The sequence below is a fragment of the Epinephelus moara genome, chromosome 22 (assembly GCF_006386435.1).
Source record: "Epinephelus moara isolate mb chromosome 22, YSFRI_EMoa_1.0, whole genome shotgun sequence".
In the NCBI taxonomy this organism is placed as follows: domain Eukaryota; kingdom Metazoa; phylum Chordata; class Actinopteri; order Perciformes; family Serranidae; genus Epinephelus; species Epinephelus moara.
Window position 1 is genome coordinate 17,678,618 of NC_065527.1, and position 20,670 is coordinate 17,699,287.

The window sequence follows — 20,670 nt, forward strand, 5'->3', positions numbered from 1 at the left end:
AAACAGAAAGCACAAGCATCCCAAAAACAAGGAGAAGACTAAAATATATACTGTACAAGAGTGGACACATTGAAAAACAAATTAATGACGTGATGCTGATGATGTGAAAATCATTTAATTTTGTACTTAAAAAACAAGTAAACTCACCCGTATAAAATTATAAATCAGTAACACAAGTAGTCCATTGGAAGTTCCAAGTAACACATTTTACAACATTTTATATTAAATACAGTAAAGTCTATCACTTAACGCTTTTTAGGGTCAGAGGACCAGAACCACTGAGGCAAGCTGGTGCTAAAACAAAAAGGTTCATTTCAAAATACATCAATACAAATTCAATTAGCAGACACGACACACTCTAACACTAAATATGAAATATAATTCATGGTTTAATAATATTAAGAACAGCGTATACAAAGCGGTCACTTAGTGTGTTATATAAGGGTCACATTTTATTAATAGAGATCACTAAAAAAGATATGTGTGTGAAAAGGATCATTTCACACAAGTGATTATCCTCTGCTATTGAATGTCACCACAGTGCTGTTGCATTGAACGTCACAGTCTTCTCCAAGTATCAAACACTGATCACCTTTCTCTCATCTCACACACACACACACACACACACACACACACACACACACACACACACACACACACACACACACACAAAGTGCTAAAAAAAACAAACAGGGTAATGTGTAAAGGCTACAGTTGGTCCAATAACACTTGGTTGTTCTTGTTTGAAGTATACAGAAACATCTTTCACACACAGTGCTGTACATACCAGCACTTTACTGGATTATAGATAACTGCAAAATGTGGTAACTTTTGGCAAAGTTAACAAATATACATCACCAATTCTAATAACTTAGAAAATGCATAAACAAAAATAACAGTGATCTTTAGTTTTCCAGTGAACGTATTAAATTAAGCACACAGTGATATCCAAAACACAACGGTCAAAAATAGGTTAAGTGCAAAAAAGCTAAGTGAAGCATAACAGTTTAGCACACACCTGACTGGACATACTCAAAGTGTCCCACAGTGCAAAGCGTCCAATCAGTAATAATTTAAGGTAGAAAATGTTGGGTATAAGACGAAGATGAGGAGAGCATGCTTGTGATGATAAGGCCATCTTCTTTTTTCAAAATCCAGGGAATATTCCTTGGTTATTCGGGTCTGTTTAAAAATATCTCACATTAAATACAGGACCAATTTCGTCCTTGTCGTATTAAATAGTACTGGAGAATCAGCACCCCAGTCTAGAAGGCTTTCAGCTCATTGGTGTGTTTCGTCTTTTTCCTTCACCCTTTCACAGAGAATGTGAATATCCAGTGTTGCTGTTACTGTTTCTTTCCTCCATGGCCATTAACAAATCTGTTCCTCCCATGAGCTCTCCTTCGTTTTGTAGGTTGTAAACTTCTCAATGAATCCCTCTGAGCTATGGAAGCAAGAGACGTAACAACGTTAAACATTTCAAATGGAGTTTACGCAACAGTTGTCACCAATCTGCCTGTTGTGAGACTGACCTGCATCGCCATCTGGGACAAAACCAAACGAGTCGACAACACTGCTGTCATCGCACTCCTCACTGTGCAGAGGATTGCTCTGGAAACACAAGGAAGCTCAGTGTGATAAATAAAAAGATGAGCAGCTGTGTAGAGTAACTGCACAGCAAGCAGGAGATCACTGACTGTTTATTTTGACATGTCACAGTCCGAAAAGCACACGTGTAACTAATAAAATGAAGGAATTCCATTTAACTGCATCAGTTTCATGTTCCTGGTATTGTGCTTGCTGACTCTTTGTCAGTCACACCTTATTGGGATACTTCATTAGACCAGAGTTAATGTTATTAGTAACACCTGTGCTTTTCCCTCGATGACACCTCACTTTAACTTTAAGAACAATAAGTCACCAAAGCAAGATTTTCAGCTGGTTTTAAGTTACTCTTAAAACACATTGTAAATGAAAACTCAAAATATAACCGAACCAAATCAACATCTTACCTTCATTTTATTTTGATCATACCAAATCATTCCATATAAACATAAGAGTGTGATGAGTGCCTAAAAATGTGCAAGAGGATACAAAAAAGTTTGGTCAAACACTGTTCTTTTCCACGGACATGAGAGAAAGTATATTAAATAAGCAGAAAACAGGAACCCAAAGTTACATATGTATTGTAATATATATACACAACATCCACGCTAAAGCAACATTGGGCCTCATTCACAAACACAGCACACGCACAAATCTGTGCTTAAACTGTGCATATGAATATTTTACGCACAAATACGTGATTCATCAGAATTTTCTTATCTGAATTTGTTGGTACCCTGCAAACAAATTTAGAACGGCCTCAGGCCACATATATGCACCAATGATCAGGGCCTAGCAGTCTTAAAAAATGTATACACACACCATTCAACTAAATGCACAGCATAGTAAAACTGCATTTATTAAAAAAGGCTTTCATAGGAAAGAATATTTAAAAATGTTAATTTACTAATGCCAGTGAAACTGACACCCCTTTATCCATACTAAAATATTCAGTTATAAAGACATAGTGTGCAAGTGAGAATGAGAATGCCCATATTGAAATGTAATAGTTTTGGTTTCATTGTTCTTATTTACTTGGTCTATAATTGATTAAAATGCATGTATAGAGTGTATAAAAGACTGATTTACCCCCAAGCAGGTGTTCAGATGGCATATCTAGTCTTACTGGAAGTTATTGTAGCCAGTGCCTTCATGAGAGAGCAGAGACTGATACTATAAGAAACGATTCTAACCAAATTGACCGGTGCACGTGTCATTTTTGCATGTACGCTTATTTTGTGCGCCAAATAAGAAAAATACTACGCATTCATTAGTGAATGAGGCCCATTGTGCCAACACTGCTTTGCATGTGAACAGGCTGGCAAGAGTGAACATAGTTAACCCTGTAGAGTTTTAGGGCTGTTAAAAAGAGCCACACTCAGTGATGTACAGCCAGTGCTGTTGGGATAAACTCAAAAGCAACATCATTAGAAAAGCTTTGGGCAGCAGAGTAAAGCACTCATATCTGCATGGACAGCTTTCAAAACGCTACAGGTCTCTGACACACTTCGGTGTGACTGCTATGAAACAACTGTTACCAGAAACAACTAGCAGAAGTAAGGTAGGATATCCACTCCTTTTCAATACTTGTCCATGTAGTTTACATTAACAGGTGCCTAGTGACCGTTTTTGAGAAGGTACATCAGGGCATTGCAGAGTAATCACATTTATAGTTGCGTAATAGTGATGCACCTGTTTTTGACTGACTTAAGTGAAACATATCCTCCATGAGTGCACACACACATATACACATGTTTTGTTCTTACCAGACACAGCAGCCACAGCATTACATAGAGAATCTGTGTCTTGGAAAACAAGTCATGACCGAATTTCACACACACAAGAGCCTCGAGGAAAGCGATGGCCCTGGAGGAAAACATAAGAGCATTGGATTAATGGTATGGTTACTATGGATGTTTTTATATTCAACAATGGCCCCCTCTCTTGGCAAATTCATTTCATTGCAGCGGGGCGTCTATATCGATGTGTAACACTTGTGGCATATGAGTCCAACATGCATGTGTTCTGTATTAATTGTTCCCCAGCAATATTCGCTCATGAAGCTGCTGTGGGAACTCAGTTGTAAAGGTTACTCTGCAGGGGTAAACCTCGGACAGGAAAGCAGTCTCAATGTTAAGTAATTCATGCAGACGGAGAGAGCCTGTCTCGTTGCTATAGAAACTAGAGCAGACTGAGGGCATTAGCAGCTTTGTGTCTGAGATGAGGTCAATAACTATTACGTTATGAATTTAAAGTGACCACAAACTGCACTGTTATAAGGTGACTTTAAAACCTGTTAAACCTTGTCCAATCGTCTGTTATCAGGCTAAAATGGCTCGTAGGACCTGGATCACTTGCAGGCTAACAAGATTGTGGGCGTGTGGCCAACAAAATAGTAGTTTCAGTTTCCTATCAGTTTGTCTGGTGCCACCTGTAGTGAGTATCTATTTACTGTTTGTTAAGTTGTAAATGTGCAAGAGCTTTGATTGGTTGTTATTTTTAACTCTACAACATCAGATATATCCCCTGCCAATACATTTCAACCATTAACCATTAACTGGAATAGACCAGTACTACATGACCTTCAGTTGCTGTTCTGATTTGTTCGATTAAAAACAGGGATAGCCAACCAGCCTGCGCACAGCCCCGCCATTGTAATACAGCAGACAAGATTAAAGAAAGCCACACCAGACCCTGGACAAAGTTCAGTGTCAGTTTGCTTACCGGGCTTTTTTTATTAAGGCTAAAACCAAAATGGCACGTGCAATGAAAGAAGAAATGAGTAAAACTTAAAACGTTATGACCGTCCTTAAAAGAATTCCTACTAGGGGAACAGTTTTTAAAAAGTAGCACTGATGCAGCTTCTTTTCTAGACCAGTAAAATACATGAACTGTTAAGACAAAAGATACTCACCCAAACACCCAGCACTGTGTGCCAACTCGTTTACACTGGGTGTCTGTCAGGTATGCATAATATTGTCTGAAAGAGGTTGGAAAAAAAGAGGAAATTTGTAATTGCCAAGGATAAAGGATGCATTTAAAGGGACAGTCCACCCCAAAAATCCAAAATATATATACAATTTACTCTTAGTGCTATTTATCATCTAGACTGTTTTGGTGTAAGTTGCCGAGTGTTGGAGATATCAGCTGTAGGGAAGTCTGCCTATATGGCACTTGGCTTGTGGCACTCAAAGCACCAAAAAATAATTTGAAAATCTCAATGCCTCCAAAAGTCTTTACTTGTTTACTTGAGATAATCCACAGACCTTATTGTGAGCAGTTTCATGTAGGAACTTTTTTTTCTACCGAACTACACCCCCCAACTGTATCACCGCAAGCATCCACTAATGGACGAGAGGCATGTGCTCATGACTGTGTAGAGATTAATGCCGTCCTCTTCTACTGAGCTGTAACATCAGCTAGCTCAGTGATGCCTGGAAGAGTGAGGTAAGAGGAATAATGTGTATTTTTATACACAAGACGCAGCGTAACTAAATTGATTATTTCAAAAGTGAAAAGTTTACTTCTGTTTCCTCTGTTAGGTTTAGAACTACTGTTTTTAGTTTTGCCATTTAAACGTCCCACAATATTTGGTGAGGTGACATGAGTGCTCTTACTGCATTACTCTCAGCAGGAAACAGCTTACTTCTCCAGTTTCCGCCATATAAATACAAATGCATTATGTGCAGGCACACCTGGCTTTGAAAGGAAATGGGACACTCTGATTGGTTGAATTCATGTTGTGCCCAAAAAACACAGGGCCAAATACAACCCCTCTGCCCCTTGCACTTTATTTTGCACTCAGATTATGTGCCGTTTCACTAGCAAAAATTAGATTTGGACACGCCCAGTGGTGCTAGGTGAACTAGCAGAAGATGCATGCTTCCCTCTGCGCGGTGACACGGTCGGCGGGTGTAGTTTGGTAGAGAGGAAATAGTTCCTATAAGAAACTGCTCACAACAAGGTCTGTGGATTATCTTGAGTAACCAGGTCATGATTTCTGGAAAGAGACATTGCTGTTGAGTTTTCAAATGTGTGTTTTTTGGCGCTTTAAGCACCACAAGCCGAGTGCTATCTAGTTCCATTATATTGGAGACAAGGGAGACATCTCTACAGCTGATATCTCCAACACTCTGCAACTCACACCAAAACAATCTAGACTAATACACAGCACTACAGGTAAGAGGAAAAAGATGTTGTATATATAGGTTGAACATACCGCACAGTGGGCGCAGTGATGACTCCAATGAGGAGGATGCGACACCAGCTGAGAGGGTGAGAAGCCTGGAAGACGAAAATGTGCTTGAGGAAGAATGTGTTCAACTCTGTCAGCTGTGAAGATAACAGGATGTTAGACAAGATTAAAGGACTTATTATGGATATTTTGTACATTTACTCCAAAGTGTGAGTGGCAGGATGACACAGTGAAGGAGGAGCTTTTCTAGAATAACTCATTCACTGATTATTCAAATAATGATAGTCAACAGCAACAGTAAATCTGAAGTCAAAGAATACAGTACCTGCCATAGGATCATAAAGAGATAGATGCCTGCTACTCTCTGGAAGGAGGACTTTGGGTCAAACCAGCGCACATACATCCAGCTGGCTGGGGTGAACTGGAGCACGGCCCTCTTTATCTTCCCTGTGGTGGTGTGGATTTCCCTGAACAGAGTAGGTGCACTTTTGAGGATACTGAGATACATACACATGTAATCTTGCATTATACCATATTATTTTAGATTATTCAGGCTTTTGGGGGTTTTAAAAGACAGAGGAAATAAAAGAAAAAAAGACAAAGCTTCACTGACTTGATGCTGGCCCAGCGATAGGTCCTCATCTCCAAAAACCGGCAGGCAGTCATACCCAACCAGATGCCTCCTCCGTTACACAACAGTATGTCCAGTATTACCTGATCCCACCAGCACTCTGCAAAGTTTGGCAGCAGGTGCATGAAGAATAGCTGAGGAAAAAGGAGAGATTAAGCGGGAAAATAAAATGTACTAATGTGGTCAAAGAGATAAAAAGCTTTTTTAATCAGTTGACTGCATTTCCTTAGTATGTTACTTGAATGATTCTGGCACCTTGTGAGTGTCAGGATCTGTGACGCAGCTGATTCTGTGATGAGTAAATCTGGTATTAGGTTAAATCCTGTAATCTAATCCCTTCAGTCAACAATTGGCTGCAGTCAAGGCGACAGCACTTGTTATGTGCAGAAACCCCTTCTTATACTACTGCTTTGTAATGGGTTTCTTCCAAACAAACGATTCTTGCTGCCTGCACACACCGAGCTGAAGCAGTGCAGCGGCCTGTATAGACTGGATCACTACAGATTACAAGTAATGACTTTTTTTGCATGGCCTTGGACACTTAATTTCTGTTTAGATCCTTGGACTGCTGCGATTCAGGCAACAGATTTTAACACAGGCACATTAAGCCTGACTGCATCTTGAACACATGCATGTTACCTCAGTCAGCTCCCAGGTGATGCTGATGGTCCAACAGAGGCCGTAGCTGCGGATGAGCACAGCCTTCATGGCCCAGCCTGCAAAGTGCCCGAATGCAAAGATGTCAAAGTGGCTCACGATCCGGTCCCATGTTATCACTGTACAGTTCACAGCATATTCCTGTGAAGGGAAAGGTGACCAAGTCAGAAAATTCATCTGGAAATAACAGAGAATGATTAAAGAGAAGACTTCTCCATGTCTCCATCCTTCCATCTTTTCCGACATCTTCTAACATCTTGGACCCTACCTTACACCCGAAGCAAGAAGTAAGATGCACCTACATGGGCAGGTTCAGAACCTGTGTACACTTTGCTTATTACACACAGGAATCTGCAGATGGGTTGCGGTTGGTTGAAATAATACATCATTAATGAGGAAAATATTAATTATGTTCTCTAAAATGTGAACATAGCAGCTCCTCAGCAAACTCCCCATTAACAGAGATCTACACCTAAGGGACTAAATACATCATCTTTGCACCTTGCACCTTATTTTGCGCCCAGATTCTGCACCTTTTAACTAGAAAAAATGGTTGGACATGCCTTAAATGCACTTACCCCAGGCACTTCAGGCCCTGTGCTACACCGTAGATTGTTTAAATAGGACACATAGTATTAGTTGTGGTGTGTGTACTTGATCTAATTTTTCAGATGACAGGGTTTTAAAACATCCTCACCATGATATCAGCTTCCCGTGTGGCATAGCGCAGATTTGGGTCCAGCCAGTACATCAGCATCTTTACTTGGTCCCAGTTGAGGAAGATGATGAAGACAAGGAACAGGAAGTACAGAACACTGAGGCCTACCCAGGACAAGAGAAAGCAAGTGAGGATTAATAAAACTGAAAGATTGATCCAAGCAGAAAAAGAAAGTTAAATTAATTTCAGTTCAATTTTATTTATAAAGCCTACGATCACAAATCACAGTTTGCCTCAGAGGGCGTTAACCATACAATACATTAATGTGAATGATGCACAGCATGTGAGACAGATGTGGATGTGAGCACTCACCAAACACCATCCGCCATATTGCAGGGTGTGGCCTGGTGAAAGGTCCTGATAAAGAAAGGTTTGTTGACACCATTAGTAGAGACAAACAAGTCTTAGCTCAAGGCCCATTAAGGTTTTTTTTCAGAGTCACCAACACATCTCATGGTCTTCCTCAAGATGGCATTTGCTCAGTTGTCATGGAGATATGTAGCTCCCTTTATACAACACCAATTTTTGTTTTCTAGGATAGTGAAGGCATGACCCGCCCTACTTTCCCTCTGATTGGCTTGTACTTGTTTTCTTTGTTGGTTGAGTTAGTCAGGTTTTAACAAGAAGAGTGAGATTTGTTAGGGTTAGGGTAAAAATATCAGGGTGAGCCAATGAGAGGCGGAGTAGAGTGGGTAATGCCTTCACTATCCCAGGAAACAACCACCATTATCACGTCAAGTTCCATGCTTGACAACTTAACTATCTCTGTGACAACTCTGCAAGCTGTAAGACGTGGTTGAAAGCTCTGTAATTGAACTTTAAAGGTCCAGTGTGGAGGATTTTGTGGCATCTCATGGTGAGGTTGCAGAACTGCAACTTCTCCTGTCTGCCAAGCATGTCGGAGAACTATGGAGGCTGACGCGAAAACGTGAATGGCCCTATGTAGAGCCAGTGTTTAATCTGTCTGTTCTGGGTACTGTAGAGCAACATGGGGGACTCCTTGGGAGAGCTCTGTATGTAGAAATAAACAGCTCATTCTACGGCAACGAAAAAACAACTCTTATTTTCATGTAATTGTAAACTAATAAAAATATGGTTATGAATACCATATACCAGTTCGGCCAATAAATGTCCCTAAATCCTACATATGGGACATTTAAGTTTAGTTTTTTTTACAATACACTTTCATAATGAATCAAGAAATATTTAGACTGGTATGTCTTGTTATTATCTGATATTTGAGAGGCTGGAAGCAGTGAATATTTGGTATTTCTGCCTGAAAAGTGACTGAAACTACTAACTAATTATCAAAATAGTTGCCAATTTATGTTAGTTTACTAATTGTTTCAGATGTGCAGAGGGCAAGACAAGAAATAGCAGTGGCTGGGACTTAATTACACCCCTCACACACACACACACACACACACACACACACACACACACACACACACACACACAACCATAAAGTCATGCTTGATACGCTAGATTATGCCTGTAAATGTGAAATGAGCTGTGGATTTTGGTTTGGGATACTCCAGAAAAATGCAACAGAGGAGTAGCATATTTGTCATATTTAGTACTATTCTGGCAGAATTTAGCATAGTGCCAAACTTAATTATTTCTCTGATTTAGTTTTGGTTACCATAGTCTCCAAATGAATGCAGGAAAACAGTAAATGGGATTCAAATCACAAATGTTTTTGGGGGAAGACCCCCAGACCGCTCATTTTAATGCAGCCCCCCCACTTCTCAGATCAAAGTTACACCCTTGGATGAATAGATTACCATTAGGCAAGGCCAGGACACTGATGACCAGGAAGAAGGAGATAACCACCAGTAGTCCAACTCGTAGGTTGCTGTCAGAGTGCTCATCATCCCTGAAACATCACAGTATCACATGTTAACAAAGGAAAGCTTATCTTCATTCAGCACTGTGAATATGACATACATCCAGTTACAGGAAACTAGATTGTTTGTACTTATATTCTTCAATACTAATAATAAACAGCACTTGACAAAGAAGTAAATGTTCACACTGTACCTGGTAAACGCAAAGTACATGAGACTGAGCACAGTGACTGTCAGGAGTGTGATGGTGTGTGGCTTATAGAAGAATTCAAGGCAGATATCGTCCACTTGTTGCTCGTTTATCATGCGGAAATGTAACTTATAGTTGGCATCGTCCTTTCGATGTGTTGGGGTGGCTGCCATGTCGCTGCTGTGGGCTGCTTTCTTTGTTTTGACGGCTACAACAACAAGTTGTAAAAGCAGAGACAAGAAGACGATGCGAAGAGAGCCACTTAAGCAGGAACTCTGAAGACGGACTGAACCATTGACTTAATGGGGGTGTTTGTACTTGAAAATACGCGTTGTGGTATTCAACAAGACAAATAGTGTATATCGTCAATATAATTATATAACAATTTTGATACAGCAGTCCCTCATTTAGTTAAATTAGGTGTTTTACAGGTGTTCTGCCGTCATAATGATATTAAATGCATTCAGCGGCCCCTACAAATCTGTCGCTGTGGTACATCCCACTGTGTGACACTTCCGTGAAGTCCTTCCGTTGGTCTACACGTGAAAACAGTTGACATTGTGCAACACCTTGGGTTCTGACAGAGGTGAGGACCACAATTATCGTGAGTAAAAGATAACAGTCTAAAATAATATGTGTTGGGTTTGGCGATTTTCCCCGTTAGGTTAAAGAGGCTTGTTGTTTTGGTAGCTTGCTAGCATTTTAAGCTAACGATTCACATGAGTTAGCCTCTTGTAGGATAACAACCCAGTCACAAACTGTATTCATATCCTACCTGCATTAATTAATGACAAATGGAGATGTAAATCATTTTAATTGGCTCTCTGTAGATATAGATAACATTTGTTTCTTTCTACACGCCATTATACTCATGAACAGCTGAGCAGACACTACAAAAGCATTCACATGGAGTTAAAAACCAAATATACATATTGAATGAAAGCATAGTGCAGATATATGCATGTGTTAAAGCACTTAAGTTTTTTTTTGTTTGTTTTGTTTTGCATTTGTATGAGAAGTATTTATTAACAATCTGACTTGTATATAGAGAGCTTGTTGTCCACCTCTTACCTGTATAAATCAGTCACTGTAAATGTTAAAGTTGTCATCATGCATGGCCAAAAAATGTTGAATCATATTCTGATTCTAATGAAGGTGCAAATTTTGAAACTATTTTGTCGGCTTTAATGAAATTTTCTCAATGGAGGAGGTCCAAGTTGTCCATGATGACACACAACCTCTTGTTTTGATGGTAAAAAGCTCTTAGAAAATCAAACCATGATCTTCTTTCTTGCAGAATCACCATGGCATCGTCCGCTACACAGCTGTGTCTAAAATGCAGACAGCTTCTTTGTCCCAAGACAGTGGCTAGTACCTGGCAGTACTCCACTCAAGTTCGCCATTGCATTACACTAACAAGTGCATCCACAAGAATCCCAAATGGATCTTCATTTATCAAGGGGAATCACACAATAACTCAGGCAGGACATAGGTGGAATCAACAGATGTTCTGTTACAGTGACTTAGCTGCCAAACATCTGGGAGCTGAGGCAAAGGAAGACAAGAATGTTGAAGGAACGTCAAGAGCTGATGTTATAGCGTACAAAAGCCCCCTGTTGCCAGCCACAGATGTTGTGCCCATGACTGAAAGCCAGATATTTACAGGTACGTGTTGGTTTGTTGTGGCTGACCATAAAAACCTTTTAACTCAACATTAAAATTTGATTTAGATTATTTTTTATCTTGAAAGGGAGTTGATTACATTATTCATGTTTTTCTTTAACCAGATCTGGATGCTGCTGCTGAGTTTTCACCATTAGAGGAGATCAGTGATGAAGAGGCTGTCAGTATATCTGTTCCCTCTGCCCTACCTCCTGCCTCCACCTCTCTCAGAGACTATGTCGATCACTCTGAGACACTCCGCAAACTGGTACAGCTAGGTAATTAAACTATGCTAGCTTTAAAAATATTGCTGAGAACAATATAAATCCATATTGATTTGTAGTTTGGAAGCATATTTAGATTTGTTGTATGCAGGCTGCTGGTTCTCTTTCTGTCATGCTCCCCATCATAAGGGGATAAAAGTTCATGCCTCCGACCCCACAATTTTTTTTATCTATCATTAATAATAATTGAGAATGCAATTAATTAAAAATGATCCATATTGAATTTTAGTGAAGTAAAGGTCGCATGATATCATCAGCAAACTCTTGTTCTTTTATTCTCCCTACATAAATCATGTTCATTCATCTTTCTTTAACTCCATATTTTTCCCCTGGTCATCCAAGCCCCCCCAGCAGGGCCCACCCCACAGTTTGACAACCACTGATCTAGGCAATGAACTTAAAAGGGCAATTTAACCCAAATCTGTCTGCTACACTACATGTTTGTGATTATTCCTCTCACTGCAGGTGTAAACCTGTGGAAGCTCGAACAAAGGCCCAACGTGGGCTCCATGCTACTGAAGCTCAACTTCAACACAGATGTGGCTCCAAGGCTGCTCTTTCTCAAAGAGATAGGAGTGGAGGACTCTCGCCTGGGCTATATCATCACACACAATCCCTTCATTCTCACTCAGAGTGTGGAAAACCTACAGGCCAGGTAACATGAAGGGATCTCAGAAACATTACGTGCCTGTTTATTTGCCAAATTTCTGGCACGTCAGGTCATTTTCCGTCTTTGCACCTGCCATAAGGCTGTCTTAATAATGTTGTCTTTTTTTGTTGTTTGCAAAGGGTGAATTATCTCAAGTCAAAGAAGTTCAGTTCTGAGACCGTTGCATCTATGGTGACCAAAGCGCCGTATCTTCTTAACTTCAGCGTGAAGAGGCTGGACAACAGACTGGGCTTCTATCAGCAGCAGCTCAACATCAGTGCTTCTAATGTAAGTTAATTGTGATGAAGGAAGTCTCATTGAAAAGCTCAGCCATGTTTGCATCTTATAATAAGTTGTGTCTCTGTGGGTAGAAAAATAAAATTGTTAATCATTTTGTTTCTCTCTTCAGACACGGAACATTGTAGCTCGTCTGCCCAGATTACTGTGTGGCAGTTTGGAGCCTGTTAAAGAAAATCTGAAGGTACTGAATGACAAAGACATAAATGGAAAACATTGTTTGAGTAACCTTGAGTGGCTGTGTTTAAATATTTTTTTGTAAATGTGTTCCACAGGTGTGTGAGATAGAACTTGGCTTTAAGGAAAATGAGATCCAACACATGGTTATTGCCGTCCCAAAAGTGCTGACTGCCAACAAGAGGAAGCTAACCCAAATATTTGACTACCTTCACAATGTCATGAAGGTGCCGCACAACCTGATCGCCAAGTTCCCACAGGTAAATTAGCAGCTTTTGGTTGTCAACTGAATTTATTTATTCTTTTGATTTAAAAAAAATTGAAGAACCAATTTCTTTTGTATTTTTGCCATATTCGGAATTATAACTTGAGAATCTGATTTATCCTCCAACAGGTGCTTAATTCCAGGTACTTGCGTATCAGAGAGCGCCACCAGTTCCTTGAATACCTTGGAAAGGCTCAGTATGATCCAACCCTGCCAAACTACATCGCCCTGGACCGTCTGGTGTCTTTGCCTGACGAGACTTTCTGCACTGAGCTGGCTTTGGCCACATTGGAAGATTTTCATCTCTTCCTAAAGACACTTTGAATTTTGATGAGGGGACATTATAAAGGACTTCAGAAACAAGTGGTCATGCACACAGAATAAGTACAATAATGTCAGACACATGCAGACAGAAAGTTTGCTCTGTAAATGTTATGTGAAATACTGATCTTATTTACTAAACTACTTATGTGAAGGGATCATAAATGTGATAAAAGTTGTGTTCAGTTATGTTATGTCTAATGCTTGTAAAACATTTGCAGGGCTGTGCATTTAATGATCATTGGCCATGTTTTAAAAAACTGCCTTTGATGAGAATGGATTGGGGCAGGTCTCACTTGTGTGAAATGTAACTAAGTACTACTAAGTGCTACTTAATACTTGTGCTGTACTACATTTAAAAACTGAGATGTCAGACAGCGATTGTTTCAGCAGATTTAAATATTACATAGAAAAACAACAAATTAGCTTCAACAGTATGATGCGTAGTTATGCTGTACGTCATCACTGCCCTGTGTTGTTGCTGAAAAGTATTTAAATAGGGCTTACAAATGAATTTGTCAGGAATACCAATCAATTAAAAATAATATTAACTAAAGATCATCCTGTGATCACTCCAGTTGGGATACAGCTATTCATGGCAACAGGGGAGGCTTTTGCTGCAATACTGCAAGTGGCCACTGGGAAAAATTTGCTGCAACGCACAAGGAGCAGTTTCTTCATAGGCCACTGTTGTAAAAGAAACATCTGTAAACCTGTTGACAGGACACCTTGACCTGCAAACAAGGTCAATTATGATTTTTTTCCATCTTGAATTTTTGAAGCGAGGTGGTTTTATATTTGTAAAAGTTTCCTGGAGCCGAGAAAAGTGATGTAAAAATCTGTGGCATCTACACAAAATGAGCTGAGTGGCGGGGCCAGCAGTGGGCTGTATGCTGCAGACGTAATCCCAGAAGCTAGAAAACTTTTGTGGCATATGTGCCAGGTGAGCAACTCCACTGGAATGAATAGGTGCCATCTTGGCTTCTGGTATCTACTGTAGTATTAAGTAAAATCTGCGAGCCTTGGATTGACTGGCTACTGGAGCCAGCCTCAAGTGGCCAGTCAAAGTATTGCAGTTTATTGCACTACGGGGTTGGCTTCAATTTTCAGCCCCAAGGGTTGGGAAAATGTATTTGATTTTTGGGTGAACTGTCTCTTTCACACAACACTCACAGGGGTCATTTCACAGCAAAATGGGTACTTTTATTTTCAGTAGGTCTACTTGACAGTATTGTATTTGCTGCAATTATTAAAATAGCTGGTATCATTCTGAATGCAGAGCTTTTACTTGTGATGGAATGATCTTTCTCTCTCGTATTGCTGCTTCTAACTTAAGTACTCAACCAATGCACTTTTTGATGACCTAACACCATGACTGCCCTTCTTTCATAAGAACTCAGTCTGAATCGAGTTATAAAGATAGCTAGTTCTTTTACAGCAAATGAATGGTGTGTTTTTATCTAGTATTTACATTGCTCTATCAGAGTTTGCAAAATCGTTACCTAGTTTTAAAGACTTCTGTTATTCTCGAATTTTCCACATAAACTGTAAACACTTGATGTGAGTTGCGCAATCGCCCAGTGACCTGAATGCATCTTACCCAGAACGCACTGCGGCCGTTCTTAGTGGTAAAAATGGCGTCGAGGGCACCAGGTAAATGAACACCGCTTTTATTTACATTTTTATTTGTGAATTATCTCGCTAAAGAGCGTTTTATACTTGTGTGATGTGTTATATGCTGTACTGTAACACATAATATTGCGTTATGTTCGTTTTGCCGGTGTGAATATGTCTGTTAGCGCATTTGACTTGTGTGTGTGTCCTTTAGTGTCCCCGTGCTAACAGATGCTAAGGGTGCTGGTTAGCTAACGTTAGCTTGGCGCTGGCTACTGCTGCCGATCACAGTAAAATGTCCCTTTAGTGATTAAACGTGTCTATATATCTTACCAGACAGCAGATATCGCATTCAGTTGTTGTTTTATGTCACTGTTATGGTGTAACTTGTACTCGGATATGAGCTACTGTTAGCTTCTTAGCATTTTATTCACTGTGGTGGTGTTACTTCTGTCGTTAAATGGTCCCAAGAAGACAGGTTATCTACTTGTAATCTAAAGTCTGATATCCTTGTATGATAGTATATCTTGGACAAAGTTAATAACATTTAGGTCACAGGTGAGGCTCATTATTTAGCATTATATTAGGTAAGTTACTGAGTCACCTGACAGAGTGAAGATCACATTGACTTGAAAACAGCAGTGAATATTAAGCACTACACGTTGCACTACAATAAATAAAATGGAATCCGTATAATAGAGGCATACATAAATTCGTACACAGGCGCCACTCTTTCGTTGTCACTTAACACGAAAACCACCACAGGAAGCGAAGAAAAAAAAGTAAAGGGGGCACTGATTCATGTTCAAAAAGTCAAACACTGATGTGATAAAACATCCCATAAATCTGATAGTGTCACCTCCAGGGCGGCAAAATCTCAGCCTTAATGAAAGCAAATTAAACTCACTATGTAGAGGGAGCTGGGAGTTCAATCAGATGACCTTAGCTTCCTGTGTGGCTCTGACTTTAAACAGGAGGCAAAGATCATTTAAATTTACAGCAGTGATTTCCAAGCTCACAGTTTTTACCAACCTGTTTCGATTTTTCACATTGAGATTACTGACACAACAGATGGTAGACATAGGGGATGTTCAAACTGGGGCGCTAAAATAAGTATAGAACATATTTGTCAACATGCCTACATTTGTGCATTAGTAGTAATAATACTGTATCACTGCTGGACTTCCTCTCACACATCTGATGCTAACCTACTATTGTGGTCTTCTCTCAAGTAAAGTTTGTGCTGCATGACTGATCCTGTCTTTGTTGTCCTTGTCATGTTCACAGTAGCAACAGGCAGGCTCATGGTTGGGATCCGCAAATGGTATTACAACATGTGCGGCTTCAACAAGATTGGTAAGCTGAAATATATTGATACAAAATATTCAGAGTATAAATCCTTACAGTGAGTCAACACTGCCCATTAGGGTGTAAGTGGAGGGGGGAAACATCATAGTCCAGACTGAATATAGACTTGTATCATTGAATTTCAAGTTAGCATCTTTAGCATTGTGTGTTTTCTCTTGACAGGTTTGATGCGCGATGACACAATTTATGAGGATGCAGATGTGAAAGAGGCGCTGAGGAGGCTTCCAGAGGATCAGTACAATGACAGGATGTTCAGGGTCAAGAGGGCTCTGGATCTCTCCATGAAGCAGCAGATCCTCCCCAAAGAGCAGTGGACAAAATATGAAGAGGTACATTAAACCAGTTTAAGTATGGTATTTGTTCAGGGTGGAGATTGTTTCCCCACCAGTTAATATATAGATTGGTACAGTAGCATTTTAAATATTGAAATTCAAAATATTGAATAGTCAGTATGAAACTGTTGTTGTTGTGTTGTTAAATAGAAAAAGAATAAACTGTAGGTTTTGGAGGATGTTGTGCTTTACCTGTCTAAAGTCTGCAAAAATGTTAGATCCTAGAATGACTTGAGAGGTTTAAATGCTTATCCTGATTTTGTGCGTCAACCTTATACTTTTCTTTTTGTCCTTATCCTGTAGGATGTCCGTTACCTGACACCATATCTCGACGAGGTGATTCGTGAGAGGCAGGAAAGGGAGGAGTGGATGAAGAAATAGACGGTTCCTGTTCAGTGATGTTAATCCTCAGTCTTCAGTCGGTGCATGGTGGTCCCCTGGTGTAATATTTAAAATGAAATCTTACGTGTATAAAACAGTGCTCATTAAAAAATATACAATTTTGAAGATGTGGAAGTGTCATTTTTTAATGTAATGATCGTAAGAAAGCCGATTTATTGGTATGACAAAATGAAATGGTTACAGGTATACTTAATGAATTCGAATCTGTCCCATGTTTAAAAAGAGTGCTGGTATTTACATTTACAAATCCAGTTACGAACGTTACTGTTGATACAATATCTCCATCAGGAATGAATTTCCTGTACATCCCATTTACGCAAAAGACTTATTTAGTATGATAAAAAAAAATTGAAAATCAGTGGCTCCCAAGCTGGAGGTCCCAGTGCCCACAAGGGGTCGCCGAAACTCCATGGAGGGTTGTGAGGCCTTGATTTTAAGGAGTGTGAGAAAACTTTGGGGGGAAAAAATAATACAGTAGGCCAATATCTCAATTTAATGATTTTTTAAAAGTTTAGATTATTATTCAAGATATAAACTTTTAAAAAAAATCTCACAGGGTGAGGACAGAGTGAAGATCTGAAGACATGCTACATTCACTCTGCTTAACAGCCTTGTCCTGCAGAGTGGCAAAGAATAGAAAACACTAAATTTGTAAAAAGTAAATAAATAAATGAAACTCAAACCAAAACAAAAAGGTCTTGAGTATGTGTGATTGTTATAAATAAAAAAAAAATACAGACAGAGAACTATATAAAAACTCTTAAGCACTCATTTTACACAAACGTCCTGCAGCTAGTATATTAGATGTATTTTCAAAGTGTCGGACTTCAGCCATGCAGACAACAGTGATGTCAGTATGCTAGCTATCTGTACTAGCACTACATTAAAATATATAAAGCCAGCATGGCCTTGGAACATGGCTTTGAAAGAAACTGTCAGCAAAGCATTACCATTTCTGTAAGGTGTGAAGAGTCAGATCTGCTTTACACAAAAGTCTACATTCATGTAAACAATCTGAGTTCATAGCCCTTTTATGTCAGTCTGTTTTAACTCCCATCTTTCCACATGCAAACCCACTAATTATCTTTCTGAGCCTGTGATCTCCTGTTGTCCACCTCAGTAATACTACCTATAAAGTTCCCAATGACACAGTTAAAAGATTTTAACATGGACACTCCCAGCTCATTGCTGGTCTCATTTATGTCAGGGTCATAGGCCCCCATGAGAGGGGTGCACACCTCCACACTCCCTCTTCCAGCTCCCTCTAGGATCCCCATTAGCTGGTCCCTGACCCCCTGAAACAGCTCCTTGTTGTACAACAGTAGGTCCGAGTCACCTAGAGGATACGTGACATCCTCAGAGTAGCACTCGCGGGGAACTGGAACCTCGATGTATTTTAACTTAGGAAAGCCTGCAGACAGCATGGAGAATAATCTCCGCAGGGCTGCAGAGGTCAGAGGGTTTCCCAGGAGTTTGAGCTCCTCCAGCCCCTGACAGCAAGCCAGAGCATCAGTGAAGGCGTCCATGTGCTCGTCCTCTATGTTACACTCTTCGAGGGCCAGGCTGACCAGTGTGGCTGAGCAGCGGCTGAGCAGCTTCTGGAAACAGGTGGAGAAAGCGCCGAAGATGTCGTGTCCGCTGATGTCCAGGCGGACCAGGAACTCACAGTGGAGGCTGTTGGACAGGTACGTCATGTCCAGACGGTTCAGGCCGCAATTGGCCAACTCCAAGCACTGCAGGGGAGTGTTGAGAGGACTGGGAAGAGAAAAGAGAGGTGAAAAAAAATTAATTGGTGCTGAAAGGTCAGTGCTACGAGACATTACTGGGTCTCAATTTTATCATTAATATTATGGTTTGTGTGTCTTCAGGAAGTTTAATTTTTTTGTAGGTAAAGTTACATGTCAGACTTTGATTGACAGCTCTAGTTATTTGGGCTTCTGTTCTATTTCCATCTGAACTGTGAAGTACTTCCAGCAGGTTCCTGGCTAACCTGCAGCTGTGGCCAGGTGCAGCTGTCTGTCGTCACTCTGGCATCATGTCAGCAATTTTAACAACAAAATACCTCCCATTGCTGAGCAAGAGCCGCAAAGCTGGAATGTGCTGTGGCCCTGGTTAAGGGTGATTATTGTGAGCTATATTAAAGCTCTTGATGTTGCAAAGTGCATGTGACACAACCATCACAGCCGTCCAAACTATACAAACAAGAACATCTTGTTGTTTTTCTTCATCCCTCCATCTGTCCATTTACTCACCTAAGCAGTCTGCGAAGGTGTCCAGTTAATGTGGAGAAACCAACATAGAGCTCAGTCAGGCAGGTCATTTGTGCCAGCAGGTTGCCGATGACGGACAGCACATTATCACTTTCAGAGCCCAACCTCCTCACATCCAACGCCCCAGTCGGCAGGGTCAAAGACTGTAATTTGGGGAATTCCACCTTGGACAGCAGCACCTCTAAGTGCGGGGCCTCCAGGTGAACATTGTGGACTACCTCCAGCTTTGAAATACTCTCAGGTTCTGCCAGGCGAAGAACATAAAACAGCTGCTTTAGAGCGAGGGAATCTGCCCGGAAACCAACAAAACGAGGCTTCAGCGGACAGTAGCGGAGGAGGAGGAAGGCCTGAGCCACCAGCTCGTAGTTGCGGCCTGTGACAAAGCCGTTCAGACGGACGTCAATAGATGTTTCAAAGGCAGATGGGGACACGTTGCTGTCTTGCATGGCCACCATGGTGTCGTAGCACATTTGGGTCAGGAGCTGGGTTCTTGCCCATCGACCCAGGGTGGACTGGCAGGGGCAGGCCTGGTGCTCGATGTCCCTCAGGGCAGTCAGGTCCACCATATGCAGTCTCTTGGCGTAGGTTCTTGGAGGAGACAGCACATAATCCTTACGAAAACAAGAGGGAAAGACTGTAAAATCTTTTGAAGTGATTCTCTGTTCAGCCTGTCACACTTTATGATCTTTGTACGCTAATAACAAGACAAATCAGATGTGCTTAAGTCAACACAAGAAGAACAGAAAAACATGGCACAGAAAAATACAACTAAAACACAAGCATGACATGAACATGATGAGGCATATTACACTCTAAGTACCTTTAAGCCGGTCAGAATCGCCTCCAGACAACGCCTGCAGGTGCGTGAGGTTAAGTCTGTCTGACAGTCGACTGTGTTTCCCAGGAGTCTTTGTAGGTCAAGCACAGGGAGAGGCCATGCCTGCACCAGAGCGTGCAGCAACTCAGCCTGCTCATGGAGGTAGCAGGCCTTGAAGAGAAGTGGGAAGAGATTAAAAGACAAACAGCCGAGGTTCTCCAAAGCACCCGGACCACTGTGGATGAAGCCCTCTGCAGCAAGGAATCGCAGTGACTTCATGTTTCTGTTTTTGTTTCTTTTTTTGGTACCAACAGGTCTGTGGGTTTCTGATGAGAGCTGCAGTCTAACAGCTCTGCGTGTCACTGTCAC

General features: G+C 40.7%; 4 protein-coding genes across 5 annotated transcripts; 2 read left to right on the top strand and 2 right to left on the bottom strand.

The window, feature by feature from the left end:
* Positions 1–109: 109 nt before the first annotated feature.
* On the bottom strand, positions 110–10,111 carry ptdss1b (phosphatidylserine synthase 1b). The gene is made up of 13 exons (XM_050033915.1): positions 9,847–10,111; positions 9,591–9,682; positions 8,119–8,163; positions 7,786–7,910; positions 7,071–7,229; positions 6,414–6,565; positions 6,126–6,267; positions 5,825–5,937; positions 4,520–4,585; positions 3,372–3,471; positions 2,013–2,072; positions 1,533–1,611; positions 110–1,444 (listed from the first exon to the last, which is right to left on the bottom strand). The coding sequence occupies exons 1-13, from the start codon at positions 10,014–10,016 to the stop codon at positions 1,347–1,349; spliced, it is 1,401 nt and encodes a 466-aa protein (XP_049889872.1). The 5' UTR covers positions 10,017–10,111; the 3' UTR covers positions 110–1,346.
* A 219-nt stretch (positions 10,112–10,330) lies between these two features.
* Positions 10,331–16,802, top strand: mterf3 (mitochondrial transcription termination factor 3). 2 transcript variants are annotated; one of them, XM_050033918.1, is made up of 10 exons: positions 10,331–10,447; positions 11,141–11,508; positions 11,631–11,783; positions 12,255–12,444; positions 12,579–12,726; positions 12,848–12,919; positions 13,011–13,172; positions 13,307–15,151; positions 16,400–16,468; positions 16,643–16,802. In XM_050033918.1, exons 2-8 carry the CDS (start codon positions 11,148–11,150, stop codon positions 13,499–13,501), a joined length of 1,281 nt encoding a protein of 426 aa, XP_049889875.1. In that variant the 5' UTR covers positions 10,331–10,447; positions 11,141–11,147; the 3' UTR covers positions 13,502–15,151; positions 16,400–16,468; positions 16,643–16,802. The 2 variants fall into 2 exon arrangements, with proteins under 2 accessions (XP_049889875.1, XP_049889876.1); XM_050033919.1 differs by having other exon boundaries at positions 10,335–10,429.
* LOC126383448 (cytochrome b-c1 complex subunit 7) lies at positions 15,088–17,319 on the top strand. The gene is made up of 4 exons (XM_050033936.1): positions 15,088–15,151; positions 16,400–16,468; positions 16,643–16,809; positions 17,116–17,319. Exons 1-4 carry the CDS (start codon positions 15,088–15,090, stop codon positions 17,191–17,193), a joined length of 378 nt encoding a protein of 125 aa, XP_049889893.1. The 3' UTR covers positions 17,194–17,319.
* Positions 17,320–17,467: 148 nt separating this feature from the next.
* On the bottom strand, positions 17,468–20,596 carry lrrc14b (leucine rich repeat containing 14B). The gene is made up of 3 exons (XM_050033911.1): positions 20,305–20,596; positions 19,467–20,095; positions 17,468–18,969 (listed from the first exon to the last, which is right to left on the bottom strand). The coding sequence occupies exons 1-3, from the start codon at positions 20,578–20,580 to the stop codon at positions 18,291–18,293; spliced, it is 1,584 nt and encodes a 527-aa protein (XP_049889868.1). The 5' UTR covers positions 20,581–20,596; the 3' UTR covers positions 17,468–18,290.
* Positions 20,597–20,670: the final 74 nt, after the last annotated feature.